Source organism: Dendrobium catenatum, unplaced genomic scaffold, assembly GCF_001605985.2.
Source record: "Dendrobium catenatum unplaced genomic scaffold, ASM160598v2 fragScaff_scaffold_1278, whole genome shotgun sequence".
In the NCBI taxonomy this organism is placed as follows: domain Eukaryota; kingdom Viridiplantae; phylum Streptophyta; class Magnoliopsida; order Asparagales; family Orchidaceae; genus Dendrobium; species Dendrobium catenatum.
This window is the reverse complement of record NW_021319740.1, coordinates 202,838-223,880: the sequence shown is the minus strand read 5'-3', so window position 1 is coordinate 223,880 and position 21,043 is coordinate 202,838. Positions and strand designations below refer to the sequence as shown.

The following is a 21,043-nucleotide window of genomic DNA, read 5'->3' as shown; positions in this document are numbered from 1 at the left end:
AGGAGGGAAGAACAAGGCAGCAGATGCCTTGTTCAGATGTATGGGAGAGCTACAGATAGTGGCAGTATCTGTTCCTTTGATGTTGGATTGGGAGGTCATTAGGGAGGAGAGCGCTAGGGATGAGGAGTTGGGAAATATTATGACAGATTTACTGAGGGAAGGGGTAGCCACGCAGGGTACTTATTGGAGAGGGACAGACTGTTGTATCAAGGGAGGTTCGTGATGCCCAGACCTCAATCCACATTCCAAACTTACTCCAGGAGTTTCATGGAAGCGTTGTTGGGGGCCATTCAAGGGTACAGAAGACATACAGGAGGTTAGCTTCGGAGCTTTACTGGAAGGGAATGCATAGAGATTTAGAAGAGATTGTGGTCAGGTGTGAGATATATTAGAGGAACAAATACCCGGCTATGTTGCCAGGAGGACTACTACAATCATTAGTTTTACCGAGACGAGCATGGGAGGAGATATACATGGACTTCATAGATGGGATGCCCCGTTCAAAGGGTTTCACAATGATTCTGGTGGTGGCGGACAGGTTAAGCAAGTATGCCCATTTCATTCTCCTTCAACATCCATACACTGCAGTGACAGTGGCTTCAGCTTTTATTAGAGAGGTGGTCAGATTGCATGGCATGCCATAAATGATAGTATCAGATAGAGATAAGGTGTTTCTCAGCCATTGTTGGAGGGAGTTGTTCAGATTATAGGGTACAGTTCTGAAGAGGAGCACTGCTTACCACCTACAGACGGATGGTCAAACGGATGTGGTCAACAGAAGCTTGGAGACCTACCTGAGATGCTTTGTGTCTGAGACACCCATGATATGGGCCAAGTGGCTATCATGGGCCGAGTACTAGTACAACACTTCTTATAATTTTTCTTCTCAAATGACCCCATTCAAAGTATTGTACGGAAGGGATCCTCCTCACTTAGTATACTTTGGGAGTAGTAGTAATCCAGTTTCTTCAGTTGAGGAGTACTTGGAGAAGAGGGACAAAGTATTAGAGGAGTTGAAGATATATCTATTGAGAGCTCTCAACAGATTATGAAGCTGATTGGCACAAGAAGGACATCCAGTTCGAAGTAGGGGAGAGGATGTTCTTGAATCTCCGACCATGTCGTTAGAAGACAATTGCCAACAGGAGGAATGAGAAGCTTGCTCCAAGATACTTTGGGCCTTATGAAGTATTGGAGAAGATTGGAGTAATAGCATATCGGCTGAAATTACCACCAACGGCAATTATACATACGGTTTTCCATATATCTCAGTTGAGAAGGGCCATTGGAGATTATATAACCAGCTCAGAGTTACTGGTGACACTTACTGATGATTTAGAGGTGATTCTGGAACCTTTAGAATTGAAGGGGGTTTGTCAAAAAGAAGATGAAGCTAAGGAAGTAATGATCAAGTGGAAGAATCTTCCTGACTACGATGCCACGTGGGAGCCATACGAGAGGGTGAAACATCAGTTCCCTTATTTTCACCTTCAAGATAAGGTGATTCTTTAGGAGAGCGGTATTGATAGGCTGGTTCCTCCTGAATCTCCTGAACCGGCCCAACCGGCCCGTATGCTTGCTGCCCACAATAGTGGGTCTCACTATTCCAATTGAGTTCAAATTAGAAAAGGAGGGGGCAGCTAGGGCTTTGAAGGGAAAATTGATTGGAAAGTTTATGTATCAAATAGCATGAGGTGTTTTAGGGTTAGGGTTATGCTTGATTTGATTTCTCTTGAAGTTCATTGGCATCTTGGGCTCTAGACTACCTTGTCTAGAGATTTGAGAGAGACGATCCTCCTCTCAAATTGAGGATCACTTGTATCTTGTTTTTGTATTGTTTGGCTTTGATTCTCTTATTACAATCCATCGGTTTGGGGCTGATTTCACCCAGATTTTCACATTATTCTCGTTGTTTTCACCAATTAGTGATAGGTTTGCTTGCGAACTCAAGTATTTCCCTTAGGGTTACTTGCGAACTCAAGTATTTCCTATCAGACAGCTTGAATTTGCCTAATGCAAAATGCACCTAGAGAGATGCAGCTAGGGCTCGAGACATGAAAATATGAAATTGAAAAGAAATAAGTGGAAACGGTTGGCTGTGAATTTATCCAAGAAAATATTTGATTTTTGATGGATTTTATTCGTTGATATTAAGTTTTAGACGAATTTTCTACTGGAAGCTAACATTTATTGGCTGATTTATACCATAGGGATTTTGACAACATTGAACACCACCAAAATATATGCTAAAGTTACAAGATAAACTTTTCATTTGTAATTCCATTGATAAATGCTTCTATCTTATTATGCAGAAATTTTGGTAAAGAATTTAATTGAAGAAATGTAAAAACGTGAGTTAGAATCTTTTATTGCATTTAACTGAAATAAATAGACAATGAGGATTCATAAAGTTGATTAAAAATAGTTGGCATTTGAGTAATAATACTGGCTTCCATTTGTTGATAAGAGATGTTTTTCTTTCTTTCTTTTTTAAATGTAATTTTGATGCTATCAAATATTCGGTATTTTTATTTTATGTTAGACATTAGTATGTTAATGTAGTTTTTATGTTTTTTTTTTCTTTTTTAGCTATCCAATGATGGAAGGCATCCAATGATCATGGTAGGTTGTGCTAGGGGCTTGGTAGACCTTTGGTTTGCCAGCTTGATTGGTCCTTGGCTGCTACTGGTTCACGGTTTTGGGCTTATGGTGATGATTGGAAGGAGGTGGTTCATTGGTGTTGAGCTCTAATTATTAAGTTGCTAGCTCATTAAGGTAAGCTCATAAGTTGGATTCATTATGGAGTGGTCTTGTCTCTTCTCCTCCCCTTTTCTTCTTAAAATTTTGAGCTTGTCCCTTGGGTTCCTATGCTGGCTGGCTGTTTCCGTGCCTTTGTCCCGTGGGTTTCCGTGGCTGACTATTAGTTTCTGCGCTGGGTGGTTTTCCCGTGCCTGGTTCTTGCGGCTGCCTCTTTGGGTTCCGCCTGGGTTGTTTTCTCGTGGTTGTGAGGGGCTTTTCCGTGGCTTTGGTGCTTTGTTTCCTATGTAGAATTGGGGAATATTATAAGGTGGCTGTTGGATTTTCATTTCCCTCATTAAATTAAGAATATGAAGGGTTTTTTTTGGGTTGTTTGGTTTCTCCTCTCTTGCTTATAAATATGAGATGATTTGAGAGGGAATGAGAGTTGAATATTGAGAGCAAATTTGCTATAAACCTGCGGGTTCTTCTTGGAAAAGCTTGCGAGCTTGTTCCATTCTCCTTCTTGTGGGCTCCGAAAATTCAACCCCGGCCTACCCGCTCGCGCATTTCTTTTTTTTTTATTTGGCGAGGGAGTTTTAACGGATAAGTTCCGAGGTAAATTTTGGAAGGCAGATGGGTTTGTAGATAAGACACTACCTAGAGATTTCGCCCTCATTTTGCGAGAACTTTATGATCTGAGTTCTGGTTTCCTATATGCGCAAGCCCTTATAGTTAATTACCCCTCCCAATGATGAGAGAGAATTTTCGATTAAGGCTAGTCGTCAATCAGATATGTATAGAATACGTGTTATCTGGCATATAGTAGCAGCATAAATTTGGATTTGAAAATTGGGTTTGAATTTGGAAATTGAGTTTAGATTTGGGTATTTGAAAAGGTTTGAAAAGTTTGATATTTAAAATAGGAAATTTCACCATCTAGTACTTAAAGCAAATGGTGGGGGAATGGATGATAGACCCGATCAAGATCCCATGGTTCCGTCGTCCCGGGCCATCATGGTCTGGTCTACTTAGTCAGAGGAGGTAGTCGACCCAACCTGACAGAAGGATCCTTGTCGGCAGCCATGGGTTGCTTCGTCCAAGGAGACCTTGTAGATCTGGGGTGAATGTTTGTCTAAGAGGATAAATTTGAATCCACCTTAGCTGACAGAGGGCTTTGTGCCCTATCGATCATATCCTATTGATTCATATCTCAAGGATTTGATGCCAATAAGGAGTGTATTGGCTCTGGCCATAACCGGTATTGCGTGGTGCCATTTGGCGGCAAAACCACTCGGTTCAGAGGGCCACAGGTCATAACCGTTTACCTGCAATGCCATTTGGCGGCGAAATTGCCGGTTAGAGGACACGTACCACGCCCTTACTGGCAAGAGATTGTCTTGAGAATGGATCCTAGTGATATTTCGTACTAGGCCATTTAGCTCTTTGAGCTGAAGTAAATTTTAATTTGTCCACCTCAGCAAACTGTTGCGGAGGGTTGATGGATTTGCTTTAAGTGTTTATGGATAGATTTTAGATTTTAAATATTTTTGGATCTTGATGATTTTTAGAGTTTGGATTTTTGGATTTCATGGGTATTATGGTGGAGCTATGGACTTTGGATATTTAGGAGACATTTGAAATATTTGGATAGGACCCCTCCGGTTGAGATTTTCATTCAACACGGCCACATCGGGGTATTTGGAGTCATTTGAAAATATTTTGAATTTTGTAGATGACCTTGTCGCTCTGCCGAGCTGTTGACAGAGGATCGGGTTTCGTAGGCTTCGTGCCTTTATTAGTGAATTCATATTGTTGTAGGCCTTGAAGGCCATGTGAATCTTTTAAAGTAAATATACTGGTTGCCACAACTTTATATTTGCTTAATGGTTCCAACCCTGTCGACTTCTATTGACCCTATAGAAGGATCGGTTTCGAACTGAATTCACTTGTCAACCCGCGAGCATCCCTAGACATCACGTGTGTACCAATACACGCTCCGTCGGGGCCATGCAGGTTGAATTGTATTTTCTCCTTTTAGTGTACCTATGTGTATACAATTAATAGTGCACGTGCGGGGTATTTTTGGAATATTTGATGAGTTTTCTACGACAGCTCGTAGAAGCTCACATTCGTTGTAGTGTTTTTCGTAGAAGGAAGTATGTCGGATGTACAATCACTGTTCATCAAGGAACTTACAAGCCCCAATAACTTATCTAACTCAATGCCCAAAACCTGGTGAATTGAGATTCATTCACTTTATAATGATTTGATCTGGCTTTCTTTTCCCGAAATTACATTGAACTTGATAGGCAATTTACTAGGTTAGAACAGCATCATCATTTTTCTGTGGCTTAAATAAAGAGTCAATCATTCCAATCTTAGATAATTGTACCCTTGTTATATAAAAATGTTGAAATCAACGGTTTTATTGCCTCGAGCGGAGATCGTAAGTGATCGGATGAACCTCATGTTGCATAGAAGGACTATACAAAATTCGTTCCCAAATAATTGTTGCAACTCTTGATGTCATTGTAATAGTAGGTATATTCTCTATTTGTAATCATAAGTTTAGGCCACTCAGTTTTGTATTAATATTTAATAGTACATTTGTCAATATTGATCATCAACTTTAGTGGGTGTGATGCAGCGTGTTCACGGTCGCTTGAGTGTCCCTAAGCATATCACACTATCATTTTCGCTTCATATTGTTTGTCGCTGCCCTTAATTGACACAGAGTTCTAAGATGTCCATCATATGTCGTACATTTATATTGGTAGGAAGAATATGTACTCATGACTTTGGTTGCTTTGATACATTACATTTCAAGCTATTCAGGTACACCTTGATGTAGTATGTTTAATGTTGGATGTTCAGTCTTGCTACATTGACCTCAAGCATAAATACATGTATGCATAAGGAATCTTCCTTCATTGCATTCTTTATGATTTTCTAACCTGCTTTTGATGATTGTATTGTTGTATCCTTTCAACTGCTGTCATTAATTTGGCGGGTCAATCATTTGTAGACGAAGTGGTGCACCTTTTTACATATCTCCTTCCTGCTTATAATAAGTAAGTGAGTATGTAGGCTTATCATGACTATTTCTCACTCAGTTGTGGGATGACTGGTCATGTCTATTACATATGCACTGTCATCCATTCATAGATACTAACATGATGATTATAGTCTTCTTCATCACTTACAAATATTTGTACTCACCATGATTTGTCACTTGGTTATAGATGAAAAAATTACATGCCTATCAACTCAACATATTCGTTATATATGGACCATTTTCTTACTGTTGTATTTTATTGCTATTGAACTGCCATGGATGGTAAGGATATTTAGCACTTGTTTCATGAGTGATATAAGTGCTACACATCAATAAAGTTGGCTTGTAAAGTGTGGCTTTGCATGCTTCCTTCTGTCATGTTGTCGTCTGACTAAACTTATAAATTTATTTCAAATTATGCTCCATATCACTCAATTGGGTCCAAATTCGAGTTAGATTCCATGCCATTTGATTTAAGCTCAAATTTTCAAGTTAGTTTGCTAATTCAAGTTCAATATGCAAACTCATTTGAGTCTAGATCAAGTCCTCTGTATTGTTCAATTCAATTAAGTCCGCAAGCTCAATGTACAAATTCAAGTTCCATTCAGATCGTTGCTTGCTTCAAATAGTAAGCTCAAGTCGTATGTCTCCGGTGTCCTTTGCAAATTCAAGTTCAAATTTTCATTTCATTTAGGTTTGAATTCAATTGAGTTTAAGTTTAGTGTCCAAACATTGTTCAAAGTCCTTAGATTTTCGATCCAAATTTCGGCAGCCTTCCGGCGTCTCTCCCGTTTAGGGGAAAACTAGGAGGCAACCTTTCCCATCGACACTACGTGAGCGCTTCAGGTAGGTGTCAAAAATGACACCGCGGTCGCAAATGTATTTTTTTATCCCCGCCCGCTACGTGAGCGTTTAAGGGTTTTTGTTTATTATAGAAGAAAACTCGTTAGAATAAGCAGGATTCCCCCCTCTACACCACGTGGCGTTCGGTACTTATATAAAAAAAAAAAAAATAAGAATAAAAAAAACCTTTTTTTTATCATGCCGCAAGCAGCCGCACCGGTTTCCCGCCTACAACGCTACTTGAGCGCTCGGGGGTTTGCCGCTCGTTGCTGGCATTGAAGAGGGTCCTTAAATGTCGCAAGCATCGCACCGGTTTCCCACCCTCAACGCTACGTGAGCGCCTTGGGGGTTTGCCGGCCCGTTACAAGCATCGATAAAAGAACCATTTTTTTATATATTTATTTTTGAAATATATTTTTTTATCTCATTTTTTTTATATTATATATATATATATATTATATATATATATATATATAATATATATATTATTATATATATATAACAATATATTAGTGTATATATACATAATATATAACTGATATATTAATATATATATATATAACTTATATATTAGTATATATAACTGATATATTTATATATATATATAACTTATATATATATATATATTATATATATTAATATATATAATATATATAATATATAAATATTAATAATATTAATATATATATATAATATATATATAAGATAGAGAGAGGGACCGGCTGAGAGATTGGATCGGGTAGGGGGATCGGAGGAGAGCAAAGGGGCGACGGCTTACAGAGGGAGGTCGGCTCAGGGAGGCATCGGCAAGATGGATCGGCAGGTAAGAGGTGCTCTCCTCTCTCTCTCTTCTCCTCTCTCTCTCTCCTCTCTCTCTCTCTCTCTCTGGATCGGAAGCAGCAAGGGGTCGAGTGAGGAGAAGGCGACGGGCTCAGGAAGGTGGACGTTTGGCTTCGGCTTGGTGAGGTTCGGGAGAGGCAGAGAGTGGAGCTCTTGAGTGGCTGGTTGGGCTTGGGATTGAGGGAGATCGGGAGGAGTTAAGAGGGCTCGGCAGCTTGGAAACGGGATCGGGAGTGAGGGAGTGGAGCGAGGCAGCGAGACGAATGATCTCTTTGAGTCGGTATTTAACGACGCGAGGAGCGAAATCGAGGCCATCGTCGCAGGTTTCGCGGAGAGCGACGGAGGGCGCCGAAGGAACAATGCTTTCGGCGAGATTTAGGCCAGATTTGCGGCAGGATTCGTGGATCCGTCGAGCATAAGGTTTGTATGCCGGATTTCAACTTTGCTTTCATCTCCTCTTGTTTCTTTTGTGTTTTACACAAAGGTCAACACTTCTCCTCTAGGAAAGCTTGCGAGCTTCTCCTCTTTCGTCTTGGCTTCTTACCTTTTTCGTGTCTCCGCAAGTTCCACTCCATTTGTATCCTTCTTCTTGAGCTTTGGGTGTTTGTTGGCTGATTTGGGAGCATTTGCTGGAGGAGTTTAAAATTGGACGGTTGGACGATCTTGCTGTGGTGGACCATCGGTTTGCTAGCCCTAAGCACTTATCTTACTTTAACCTTACATTTCGATGCATGTGAGGAACCCGCTTTGACGGTTGTCTGAGGATAGCGTTTTTTTTTTTCTTGTTTCTTTTGATTTGTCTTCTAGTTTTTTTTTGTTGGATTTTGGATGTATAATATGATTGCTACTATTTGAATCGAGTCTGGTTAAGTTCTGCCCATTGTTCTCCTTGTTTTGGCTTTTCTAATTAGTGTGCTTACATCAAATTTTGATATATATTATATAATATATTATATAATATATATATATAATATATATATATATATATATAATAAATGAAATTTCTGCAATAAAATGGATATTCTCTTTGATTTCAAATATACCATCAAGACTATCCATTCTATTTGAGATTGTTAAAATTAGTGGCATATATGATTTCAAAAATTTGTTGAATTTTTTAATCATCAATAAAAAAACAAAATTTCTTGATGGATGATTTTGAATGCTGTGTGGAAAAGAAAATGAAGTTAGAGAGGCTTTAAAGAAAATGAAGTGTGGAAAAGCTGTTGAACCTGATGATATTCCAATAGAGATGTGGAAATGCTTAGGAGATGAAGGAATTTCTTGCCTTACTAAACTTTTTAATATTATTTTGAAGACTAAAAAGAACCTAGATCAGTGGAGAATGAGTGTGTTAATTCCTATTTTCAAAAATAAAGGTGATGCACAGGAGTGTGCTAATTATAGATGAATTAAGTTAATGTGTCATACTTTAAAACTATGGGAGCGAGTTATGGAGCGTAGGTTGCGGCGTGATACTAATGTTTCTCAAAATCAATTTGGATTCATGCCGGTAGGCCTACTATGGAAGCCATACATTTATTGAGAGGTTTGATGGAGAAATATAGAGAGAATAAGGAGGATCTACATATGATATTTATTGATTTAGAGAAAGCATATGATAAAGTTCCAAGAGAAGTGCTATGGAGAGTTCTTGAAAAGAAAGGAGTTAATAGTGCTTATATTCAAATTATTAAAGATATGTATACATGAGCTATTGTGTTCAAACACAAGCTGGTGAGACCTGCAATGCTTTATGGTGCCGAATGTTGGCCATTAAAAGATAAGCATAATACTAAGTTAAGTGTTGCAGAGATGAGGATGCTTAGGTGGATGAGTGGCTTGACCCTTAGAGATAGGATACGAAATGAGCATATACGAGAAAAAGGTTGGAGTAGCTCCAATGGAAGATAAGATTAGACAGAGTCGCCTTAGATGGTTTGGTCAGATTAAACGGAGGCCTTCCGATGACCCAGTTAGGAAAGTTGAGGTATTAGATTTGACTTACGTTGTTGTTGTTGTTGTTGTTGATTTTGAATGCATGAAAAGATTATTGTGATTATTGATGTGAAGAAATTGTCAAATAAATATTGAGTATTTAATGATATTTGAAATATATTTGATGATTTTGCTTGGTGAAATGCAAAAGTTTATCTGAAAATTTAACTTGGGATCTATGTTATTTAATTAATTAACATGTATGTTTTACAAATGATTGATTTATTTTGCAAATTATTGAAACTCCATTACCAAGCATTTTTTTCTTATTATGATTAATGTCAGCGGTGTGATCTTGATTTTGTATACCATATGAAATTTTAGAATGGAAAATATGAAATGAGGTATATTATCTCTCTCCTCCAACGAGGTTAATTGTTCATTATCTATATATAGATATATAATTTTGTGCTGTTTATTTTTTCTTGCTCTCAGTTCATAGTGAAACTAGGAATGGCTATTTATTTTGAATGAGTAGGGTCTTTGGTTGAGCATGTGGTCGAGTACTGATCAATTTGCTTTTTGTTTTGTGTGTGGGTAAGGTATGGTTTTGAGGATGATTTTGGATTTTGATGAGATACTTTAGATTAGGGTTGCACATCTAGGAAAGATTTGAGAGTATACATTTAAGGGGTTTTGAATTGTAAAGATTATGGTGATGTATTTATTTAACAGGAGGTTTTTAGGATTTCTTGGTTTGTTTATCAAAATTGATGGGATGGGGAAAGAACTGTGGATGCTGGAAATTTTGTGAGGATAATGAATTACAACTTTTTTGTGGTGATTACAATCTTTTTGGCTTTGATACCAATTGATGAAATTGATACAACAAGAATCTTCATCAGGTTTCTTGCTGTCATTGGATTAATATAAGGATTGATGAAAATTACTTATTGCTGGAGATTAAGGGAGGAAAGAGAGAGAGAGAGAGAGAGAGAGAGAAGGTTCAGAAGCTTGCATTTTTGCATGTTGGAATCCCAAGGAAATCAAATAAATAAGATTAATACTACTAAGTTCATATGAAATGACTCATGCACATAACATGAAATAGAGCTAAAATTAATTAAGCAAGGCAATGTTCATGGATGATATTAATGTTAGTAATAACCATGTTAAAGACAATGGTCATGTTGGCGATGATCATTTATCTGTCTTTATTTTCTTTATTATTCAGTTAGTTTGGTGGAGAATTTAGAGAAAACTGTTATTCTTCTTTGTACTTCTTTGTCAAAATTAGCATACGTTCTATAATACTACATGATAAATTTATTTTGTAGCCTCAAACGTACCATTTATTTTACTCCCTTGGACAGTTCCAGCAGAGGCTTGAAATTCCCCCTCTTCCCATTGAAGTTCTCTCTCCGACATCTCTCTCTATTTGCATCCATCTCTTTATTACACTGAAGAAAAGTGCTTTGTTATAGGCATTGGGCTTGTAGGAAATGGAAGTGGATAACGGATGTGGGATTATTGAAATATGGGCATTGCAAGGGGTCATTATTTTATAAAACTATGGGCATTTCAAATAATCTTTTTTTGTTCTTTTGTTTTTTTCGTTGTATCTATACAATCAACTATAAGTAGTTGTATGAGCGATCATTAGATAAATGGATTGAAGGCAGTGGGTGGATAAATGGTTAGCCAGTTGGTTGGTCTATGGTTGGTTTTGAGTGTAACATACATGCATCATTTAAAAGACCATAGTGGTGCATGTGCATGCATTATCATGGATGAGAGAATACATCACAAAGTTCACAGCGTTGATGTTCGCCAACAATTAACTCCCATTGTCCCATCTCAATTAAATTCTATATATTCTGAGATATTGACAATTATTGAATAAAACCAGAAATTTATTCTTGCAATAATCAGGTTGCTTCTATTCTCTTCATTGATCTCAATGCCTCCATTTGAAACAAGGCATGATGAGTAACAAAAGGTTTATCATTCATGCATGGTGCATTCTTTTGTGTTGTTTCAAGTCTATAATAGTAAATTCGATGATTTATTACTTTTGTTTACTGTGGAGTATCATACATTTGGATGTTAATCACTATTTTTTTATTCTTTATGCACTCCATTCTTTTTCTTTTGTAAATAGTTGTTCCTTCTTAAATATTTTACCAGCATGGCTAGTATTTTAAACTATATTTCTTTTTGCTTAACAACTGATTTTCATGTTTAAAAATAAAAATTGCAGCCTGCTTACATGTTTACTGACAAGGAGCATCGAGGACCATTTGAGTTGGCTGAAGAACTTGGAAGTTTGTCCCTTGGTACTGGCTCTGTAGAACATGTAATACCTGCGCAGAGTTATGAAGCCAGTGACAACGACTTACTCCTTGGCACTTCGGAAAAGGAAGAAAGTAGAGGCTTGGGCAATAATGATTCTGCATACAGTGCTCCTGGTTATGATACATCTTTAATATCTTTGGAGGATAAGCAAGTGCAACCTGAATCCAACTTTTTAAGCCTTGCAGTGCCAACAATGCCATCACATACTTCATCAGTCCTTGACGATCTTCTTGGTTTGGGTACTCCTATTATACCGCCACCTCCAACTTTGAAGCTTAATCCGAAAGCAGTTTTAGATCCTAGTAATTTCCAAAGAAAGTGGGGTCAATTAACAACTTCTCTGACAGAGGTATTGTATGTTCTAATTATCCTATTAAACTAATGGATTTTAGTTGATATTCTACCAAGTAACTTTACTATTGGTTTTTGTTGCTATGTAGCATCTTAAATTGTAGAGCCATTATGCTTAATTTTCTAGATTCATTGATGAAATCTCACACGGTATAAGGTAACACAAAGTATACAATCTACTAGTAATTATCATGGTTGTTGGATTAAAAAATCACTTATTTAAGTGCAATTTTTTATGTGAAACATGAAACTTAGGGCTCTAATAAAAAGTTGACCTAGAGTCTAATTTGGCTCAATTTGTTTGGATCATGCTTGAAGTGGCTTGCGTAACCCCAAAACATGGGAGAATGTTTGAATTAATTAAACTAGGACCCCAAAAAGGGCCTATTTTAGCTCAGAACCATCCTAAATTGGCTATACTAGATTGGATTGGCCCGATATGGACTGATTGTTTCCCTCTTATGGGCTTGTTTCCACATGGGAGAGTGTGGGGATGGCATATTGTCGTATTCGCATGGAGGGGGACCGATGAATCAAGTTTTCCCATAATGCTTACTGTTGACCTGCTACACAAAAAAAAAAAGAGAAAAAAAATGCTTACCTACTCTCTGCCGCCAGACACGTCCGCGACATTTCTCCCACGAAGCACGACCTCACGTCGTTAAAGAGCCAAGGAAAAGAGGCCTTCGGCCTCTTCCTCTCATTCCCTTGCTCCATCTCATGATCACTCTCGCTCTCTCCCTCTCTCGCTCGGCCTTGCTCGTTCGACGACGTACCCTTCCTGTTCGATCGGAAGTTAAGACGTTTTGATCGGAAGTTAGAACGGGAACTCGCTCGCTGTAGAGGTAGCTTTCTCCTCGTCGAGCTCTTCTTCGGCTTTCCCGTGGCTGGTCGAGCCCGCACCTTCGACGACTTTTCCTTCTGTCGGATCGGAAGCAAGATCGGGAGCTCTCCTGTGAAGGTAACTCTCTCCCCATCGAGCGCTTCTCCGGCTCCTTCGCTGTTCGGCTTTGCTCCTTCGTCGGCTTCCCTTCCTGTCTGATCGCAAGCAACGACGAGAGCTCGTGTTGTGAAGATAACTTTCTACCCTTCACGCGCTCTTCTCCGGCCAAATCTCATGAATCTGCCGAACTGAGAGAAAGAGAAAAAAAAGAAGAAGAAAAAATGATCCCTTCTGACGCCGCCGATAGTCGCCGACGACTTCCCCAAGGTATAAATTTGTGACTCAAACCCCGCCCTTGACACGCTTGACGCGCCGGTGGACCTCCTATACGCGCTCTTGTAGCACGATAGGGGGAAATCCGGTGCGACAGATGCGACGAGGCGGGTAAGCCCTATACACGCTCTTATCGCGTGGTGGGGACGGTCCTCGACCTCGACATCGGCGCCAACAACTGCTACGCAAAGGTATGATGTTCCAAATCCCATTCTCGACATTTACGGCGGACCGAAGATCCACCTATACGCGCTCTTGTAGCACGAAAGGAGGGAGCCCGGTGCGACGCATATGGCGAGGTGCTGCCGAAATTTTCACTGAAGTACACAAGACTTGAACAATATAAAGACATCATTTGAGCAGCAATACAAAGGACAACAGAGGACTCGTACTTGAACTGAAAGTATAGAACTTGGACTCAAACGAACAGAGGACTTGTGGACCTTAATCAGAATAAAATTTAAATGATTTCTAAAGATCAAATCCAAATAAAATAAAATCAAACCGAAATAAAAAATCAAAATCAATTTAAACATGCAATTGGATTCAAAGGACTGCAGGGGACTTGGACAAGAATAGAACATCAAACAAAAACTTTGATTTGGACTGGATCTAAGCTTGAACAAGCATTTGCACTTAAACAAGATAAAGCAACAAACAGACTCGTAGAAGTCCTAAACTTGAATCAAATAACAAAAATCTTGCTATCAAAGCTAGTCAACTTGCAAGTGAACTTGTATATTCATTCTTTCATTTGATCCAGACAAAGAACTTGAACTCGTACTATACAACATTACGTGGGAGTTGTAGACTCAATGAACTCGAGTCTAAATGAAGCTTAACTTGGACTCAAACACATGCAAAGATCAAAATTTGGATCACACACGGGAAGCTCAAACTACAAGACCTCAATGCATGCAAATAAAGAATGTAGTGGACTCTTACAATAGTCTCTACGAGATCGGGTGCATCGTACCTGCAAGAATGAAATGCACGGGCGTCCCCCCTACATGCACTATTGAAACCTCCAACACTAGCAACAGGACCTGTTGATTGGAGAAGGCAATACTACCACTTGATAATGGAGGATATGCCCATACAAACAAGTGCAATCATCAAACTACTTGAGATTGGTGAAATGTGGGTAGGATGCAAGAACAATGACTCTCCTACGAGTACTTCCAGGAGGTCGTAACGGATATAATGAGTCACTTCAAATGAACACAACCTACTTATGGATAACAACAGTTTGTATATCGTAGGTACAACGAACCACTCTGGGCACAAGTTCAGACATCCCCCACCTGAGATTGATGAAAAGTGGGTGTTATACAAGAACAATGGGTCTTTTACAAATACCTTCAGGAGGTCGTAGGGGATACGATGGTCCCCTGCAAATGGATACTTGTGGATAACAACAATGTATTGTAAGTACAATGAATCACTGTGGACATAAGTTCGGATATTACCTACAACGACGGTGACCAAGATCTACAAGTGCGTTGAGTACAAGGGAGACTATGTACAAAAAGGACACCCTCTGACAGAAGAGAGGAAATGTTTGAACAAATTAGAACTAAACTTCCTGGTGTTCTAAAGTCTCTTCTTAGTTTATAATTAAGAAGAAAATAGCTCTAGTACCCACAAACACCGGAAATAACAAGTCTACTACACTGAAGATCCTAAAAGAAGTTCTCCCCAAATCAGCAGTTATTGACTCCAAAGTTTAGAAAGACCCTCCCTGCTGAATGAGAAAGGGGGAGTCAACACCAAGACGCACGCCACTAGATCTGCAACACTTATACAAGCAGACATAAGACATCTACAATTTACAACGCACTGCCACCAGATTTGCAACACTTATGAAAGCAGACAGAAGGCGTCTACAAGTACTTTCAAAATACACCTACACGTGCACCGTAGTTTGTATACACATAGCTACACAAAGGGAAAAGTACAATCTCGACCCGCATGAGTCCCGGCGAGCGTGTCATTGGTACACACGTGACGCCTAGGGATGTTGTGCGGGTTGAAAAGTGAATTCAAGTTCGAACCCGATCCTTCTATACGGATCAATAGGAGTTGACAGGGTTCGAACCTTCAAACAAATACACGGTTGTGGCGACCAGTGTATTTGTTTTAATACATTCATATTAGGCCTACAATCAAAAGAATTCACTAAACAAAAGGCACGAAGCCTACGAAACCCGATCCTCCTAAGCATGTAAATAGGAGTAGACAATGTTCAAACAATCGGATAAATATGCGGTCACAAAGTCGACTGGATATTTATCTTATACATTCATATTAGGCCTTCAACAAAGAAAATTCATGAACAAATGCACAAAGCCTACGAAAAACCCGATTCTCGACCAATAGCTTGGTTAAGTTTACAGGATTCGATCAACAAATGGAAATGACCCCAAGTACACCCCGATGATGGCCGCGTTGATTGAAGATCTCAACTGGAGGGATTCACAAATAATTTCAAATGCCTCCTAAAAGTCCATTTCAAATATCCAAAAAAATCTCAAAAATCCCAAAATTTAAAAAATATTTAAAATTGAAATAAACCCATCAAACGCTTAAAGTAAAAATCCGACTACCCTCCGCAACAGTTTGCCAAGGTGGACAAATTAAAATTTACCTTAGCTCACAAAGAGTCAAATGTCTAGTCGAAAATATCACTATGATCCATTCTCAAACAATCTCCTGCCAGTAAGGACGTGGTACGTGTCCTCTAACCGGCAATTTTGACGCGAAATGGCACCGCAGGATAAACGGTTATGACCTGGGGCCCTCTAAACCGTGTGGTTTTGTCGCCAAATGGCACCACAAATACCGGTTATGGCCAAAGCCAATACGCTCCTTAATGGCATCAAATCCTTGAGATATGAATCAATAGGATATGATCGATAGGGCTCTGTTAGCTAAGGTGGATTCAAATTTGTCCCCTTAGACAAACATTCAATTTAGCTCTACAAGGTCCCCTTGGACGAAGCAACCCATGGCTGCCGACAAGGATCCTTCTGTCAGGTTGGGTCGACTACCTCCTCTGACTAAGTAGACCAGCGACCACGATGGCCCGGGACGACGGAACAATGGGATCTTGATCGGGTTTATCATCCATTCCCCCACCATCCGCTTTAAGTGCAAAGATGGTGAAATTTCTATTTTAAATATCAAATCCTCCAAAATCTTCAAATTTTCGAATCCAAACCCATACTGCTACTATATGCCAGATAACGCGTATATCTACATATCTGATTGATGACTAGCCTTAATCGAAAGTTCTCTCTCGTGATCGAGAGGGGTAATTAACTAAAGGGGCTTGCGCTTATAGGAATCCAGAACTCATATCATAAAGTACTCGCAAAATGAGGGCGAAATCTCTAGATAGTGTCTTATCTACAAATCCATCTGCCTTCCAAAATTTACCCCAGAACTTAGTCCGTTAAACTTCCTCGCCATAAGAAAAAGCAAATCAGTGCGGCGGGGAGGCCGGGGTCGAATTTTCGGAGCCCACAGATTTCTCCAAGTGATTGCAGAAACAAAGAAGCTCATAGATGCAGGCTTTATTCGTGAAGAATTATATGCTGACTGGATTGCCAATATCGTCCCTGTAAAGAAGAAGAATGGCCAGATTCGTATCTGCTTCGATTTCGAGGATCTCAATAAGGCGTGCCCAAAAGTTGATTTTTTGCTCCCAATATCGGAACTTTTAGTGGATAACACGTCCAATTACGATATGTTTTCCTTTATGGACGGATCGTTAGGCTACAATCAAATCAAAATGACGCCTGAAGATGAAAGACATACATCATTCAGAACACCCATAGGCATATTCTGCTACACAGTTATGCCATTCGGCCTGAAGAATGCTGGTGACACTTACCAACGGGCTATGACTCGTATATTTGATGATTTGATCCATCAAAAAGTCGAATGCTATGTAGATGACTTGGTCATTAAAAGCACGGACAAAAAATATCACATTAATGACTTGAGAATAGTGTTTGAAAGAATCAGAAAATATGATCTGAAGATGAACCTTCTCAAGTGTGCATTTGGGGTATCCTCAGGAAAATTCCTGGGGTACGTTGTTCGACATCAAGGCATCGAGATCGACCCCAACAAGATCAAGGCGATCATGGAGATGCCACCTCCAAAGAACCTTCGGCAACTCCGCTCCTTACAAGGGCAATTGGCTTTCATTCGACGGTTTATATCGAATCTGTCTGGTAGGTGCCAGCCATTTTCAAAGCTAATGAATAAAGATATCCGTTTCAAATGGGACGAAGAGTGTCAAGAAGCGTTTGACAGTATTAAAATATATCTGTTGAATCCTCCTATTCTCGCGGCGCCAAACCCGGGGAAGCCTCTTATACTATACACGGCAGCACTAGAAGAGTCCCTCGGAGCACTATTGGCTCTTCATAATGAAGAAGAAAAAAAAATGTGCTCTACTATATCAGCCGGAGGTTGATAAGAGCAGAAATCCGATACTCTCCAATTGAGAAGCATTGTTTGGCTCTGCTTTTTGCAGTTCAGAAACTCCGCCACTATATGTTATCTCATAAAATCACCTTGATATAAAGATCGATCCGCTGAAGTTCTTGATGACAAGACCAGCGTTGACAGGTCGTTTTGCAAGGTGGGCAGTTATACTATTGCAATTTGACGTTACCTATGTTCCGCAAAAGGCAGTGAAAGGGCAGGTGTTGGCAGATTTTCTTATTGCACACCCTATTCCCGCAGATTCACTGCTCAACGATGATCTACCTGACGAGCAGATCATGAATATTGAAGAAGAGGAGATGCTACGAGTATGGGAAATGTACTTTGATGGAGCATCATCAATTAAGCGTGCTCGGCCTCCAAAACTAGAAAATGCTCAAGCCGGAATCGGTCTCATCTTCGTAGCGCCCGAGGAAGGCATAATGAGATTTTCATTCAGCTTGACTGAACCTCGGACCAATAACGAGGCTGAATATAAAGCCCTAATAGCAGGATTGGAAATTGCAGTCGATGTTTAGATTCGAAACCTCTAAATTTTTGGTGATTCTCAACTTGTTGTAAATCAAGTACTTGGAGTCTACAAAATCACCAAGTTCGAGGTTGCCTGTTATCATCGACGAGTTCTTGAGCTTATGAGGCAAATTCCAGTTGTCAAACTAATTCAAGTTCCCCGAGGTCAAAACAGCAAAGCTGATTCCCTAGCCAAACTGGCTAAAGAAATGGCAAATATGAATGACGAATGGCCTATCATAATCATGGTATACAATCGGCAAATTCTAGAGCCAGCTCTACTACAATTCTCGCATGCAGAGGGAATATCAGATTCAAGCCAGCAGGATGCAACTCCAGTTGATCCTCAACCTCTCCAACCAGTTAATCTTGAAGACCAACTTGAAGAGCAGTAAGTTCCTAAGAAAAGACGCAAAGCTAGTCAAACTTCAGAATCGTGGTGGCATTGCCTAGATGTCGAAGAAGATGATGATTGGAGGCAGCCTTTCATTGACTATTTCAAAGAAAGTAAATTGCCAACAGACAAATCATTAGCTGCTCAAATCTGGAAGAGAGCACTACGATATGCATTTGTCAACAACACATTGTATCGACGTGCTTTCGATCAAATGTGGCTAAGGTGCCTAGGGACCAGAAAAGCTGATAAAGTGGTGGCAGAAGTTCACAAAGGACTTTGTGGAGCGCACCAATCAGGTCCCAATATGGCGGTCAAAATTAAAAGAATGGGTTACTATTGACCGAACATGGTCAAAGATTGTATCAATCATGCTAAGAGAAGCCACAAGTGTCAGATTCACGGTGATGTTATTCATCAACCACCAAATCCACTGCACCCTACAATAGCATCTTGGCCATTCGAATGCTGGGGTACTGATGTTATTGGGCCAATAGTTCCACCGTTATCAGCAGGACACCGCTTCACCTTAGAAGCGGTTCCATTCAGAGAGGTCACATCCGAGCATGTGATAAATTTCTTTACCCACAACGTTGTTTATAGATTCGATGTACCACGCCGTATAATCTCATACAACAGTACCACATTCAAAAGTATAAAAATATACAAGTTCGTTGATCGACACAAGATCGATTGGCGATATTCTTCTATATACTATCCAAGAGCAAATGGCCTGGCCGAAGCCTTCAACAAGACGCTAATAAAATTACTAAAGAAGATTCTTACCAAGAACAAAAGAGAGTGGCATACGAAAATGGCAAAGGCATTGTGGGCGTATCGTACAACCTACAAAACGCCAACCAAAGTCACTCCTTACTCTCTGGTATTCGGAGTTGAAGCTGTACTGCCACTAGAAGTTGAACTTCCATCCCTTCAAGTTACTATCTAGAATGAGCTGACTCAAGAACAAAATGCTCGGCTAAGGATGGAAGAGCTCGATGCACTCGATGAACTCAGGTTGCAAGCTCAGCAAAACCTAGAGATTTACCGAGCAAGGATGACAAAATTTTTTGATCGAATGGTGCGTCCTCGATCATTTCAAGAAGGGGAATTGGTCATGGTGCAGAGAAGATCAATCATCCCACACAGAAAAATCGGTGCCAAATTTATATCCAACTGGGAAGAATCTTTTGTCATCGAGAAGGCATACCAGGCAGGAGCTTATCAACTCATCGATCTAAATGGTCAGAGGCCCATGCCGCCGATCAATGGCCGCAACTTTAAGAAATACTATGCATAAAGTTGCCAAAAAAAAGTGTTATGTTTAATACGCAATGTTTTCGTACCTATTTCTTAGCGTATGCATTTCATATTTTGAAATTCTCCTGTATTATGAGAATTTATTTCAAAATCTCCCATCAAACTGGGGGCATTTTAAATATTTGTTCGGGTCGATATCGTGCTGCGTGCCGAGATCCCGAAACAAATATTTAAAATCTCAAGATTCAAATTTATTCTGCTCTAAGATGTCTCTGCAAGACGGGGCATTTTAAATATTTATTCTGATCGACATCGTGCTGCATGCCGAGATCCCCCAGTAAATATTTAAAATTATCAATACAAATGTTCTTTTGTGCTAAAGAATACAAATACTTGTTTTCTAAAGTACATGCAGGTGATCTCTCAAAGATCGAGACAACACCTCCAACAAACCAAAGTTCAAAGTCAAGAAAGAGACTTTTGTGGCTGCACATTCCTACGAAATTGAGCCAGAAAAGCTTGAAGTCTTTCGACAGCCTGAAGCTTAAGGTTCGAATGAGTGTAAGAGGTCGGATCCAACAAGCCTAAATATGGCCGAATCGCTGGCAGCTCCATCTACTAAACAAGCCATAAAAAAAGCCGTAGTAGCGGAACCCCCACTTCGTCAACCCGTTAGTAGGGACTGTAGGAAGAACGAAGGCAAATTTGACTCGACAAGTTCAAGTGATCGTAGTCTACCAAGTTATCCTAAATGACTGGAGAATCAAAGTTTCAGTGGAAGGATGAGTCTCGAGCAACTACCAAATGTTCGTAGGCTTCAAAATCTGCAACCACAAAGGATGACTCCATATCTGCCAACTTCAGTAAAATTAGCATTGGGAAGCGCAATTCCTATAGCTCAAGTCTGAAGCCTGAATGGGTATAAGAGGTCAGATCCAACAAGCCCAAATATGGCCGGATCACTGGCAGCTCCAAGAAATTTGAGCTTTTTCTTTAGGGTTTCCTTTGAGGAAAGTTTATGGAA

At 39.7% G+C, this 21,043-nt stretch overlaps 1 protein-coding gene across 1 annotated transcript in view; it reads left to right on the top strand.

Moving 5' to 3' along the window:
* Positions 1 to 21,043, top strand: part of LOC110093586 (beta-adaptin-like protein A) — an 87,395-nt gene that overhangs the window by 54,218 nt on the left and 12,134 nt on the right. Inside the window, exon 10 of the mRNA XM_020818517.2 lies at positions 11,676 to 12,119. Within this exon, the coding sequence (XP_020674176.1) occupies positions 11,676 to 12,119 (444 nt within the window). The remainder of the gene's footprint in view (positions 1 to 11,675; positions 12,120 to 21,043) is intronic.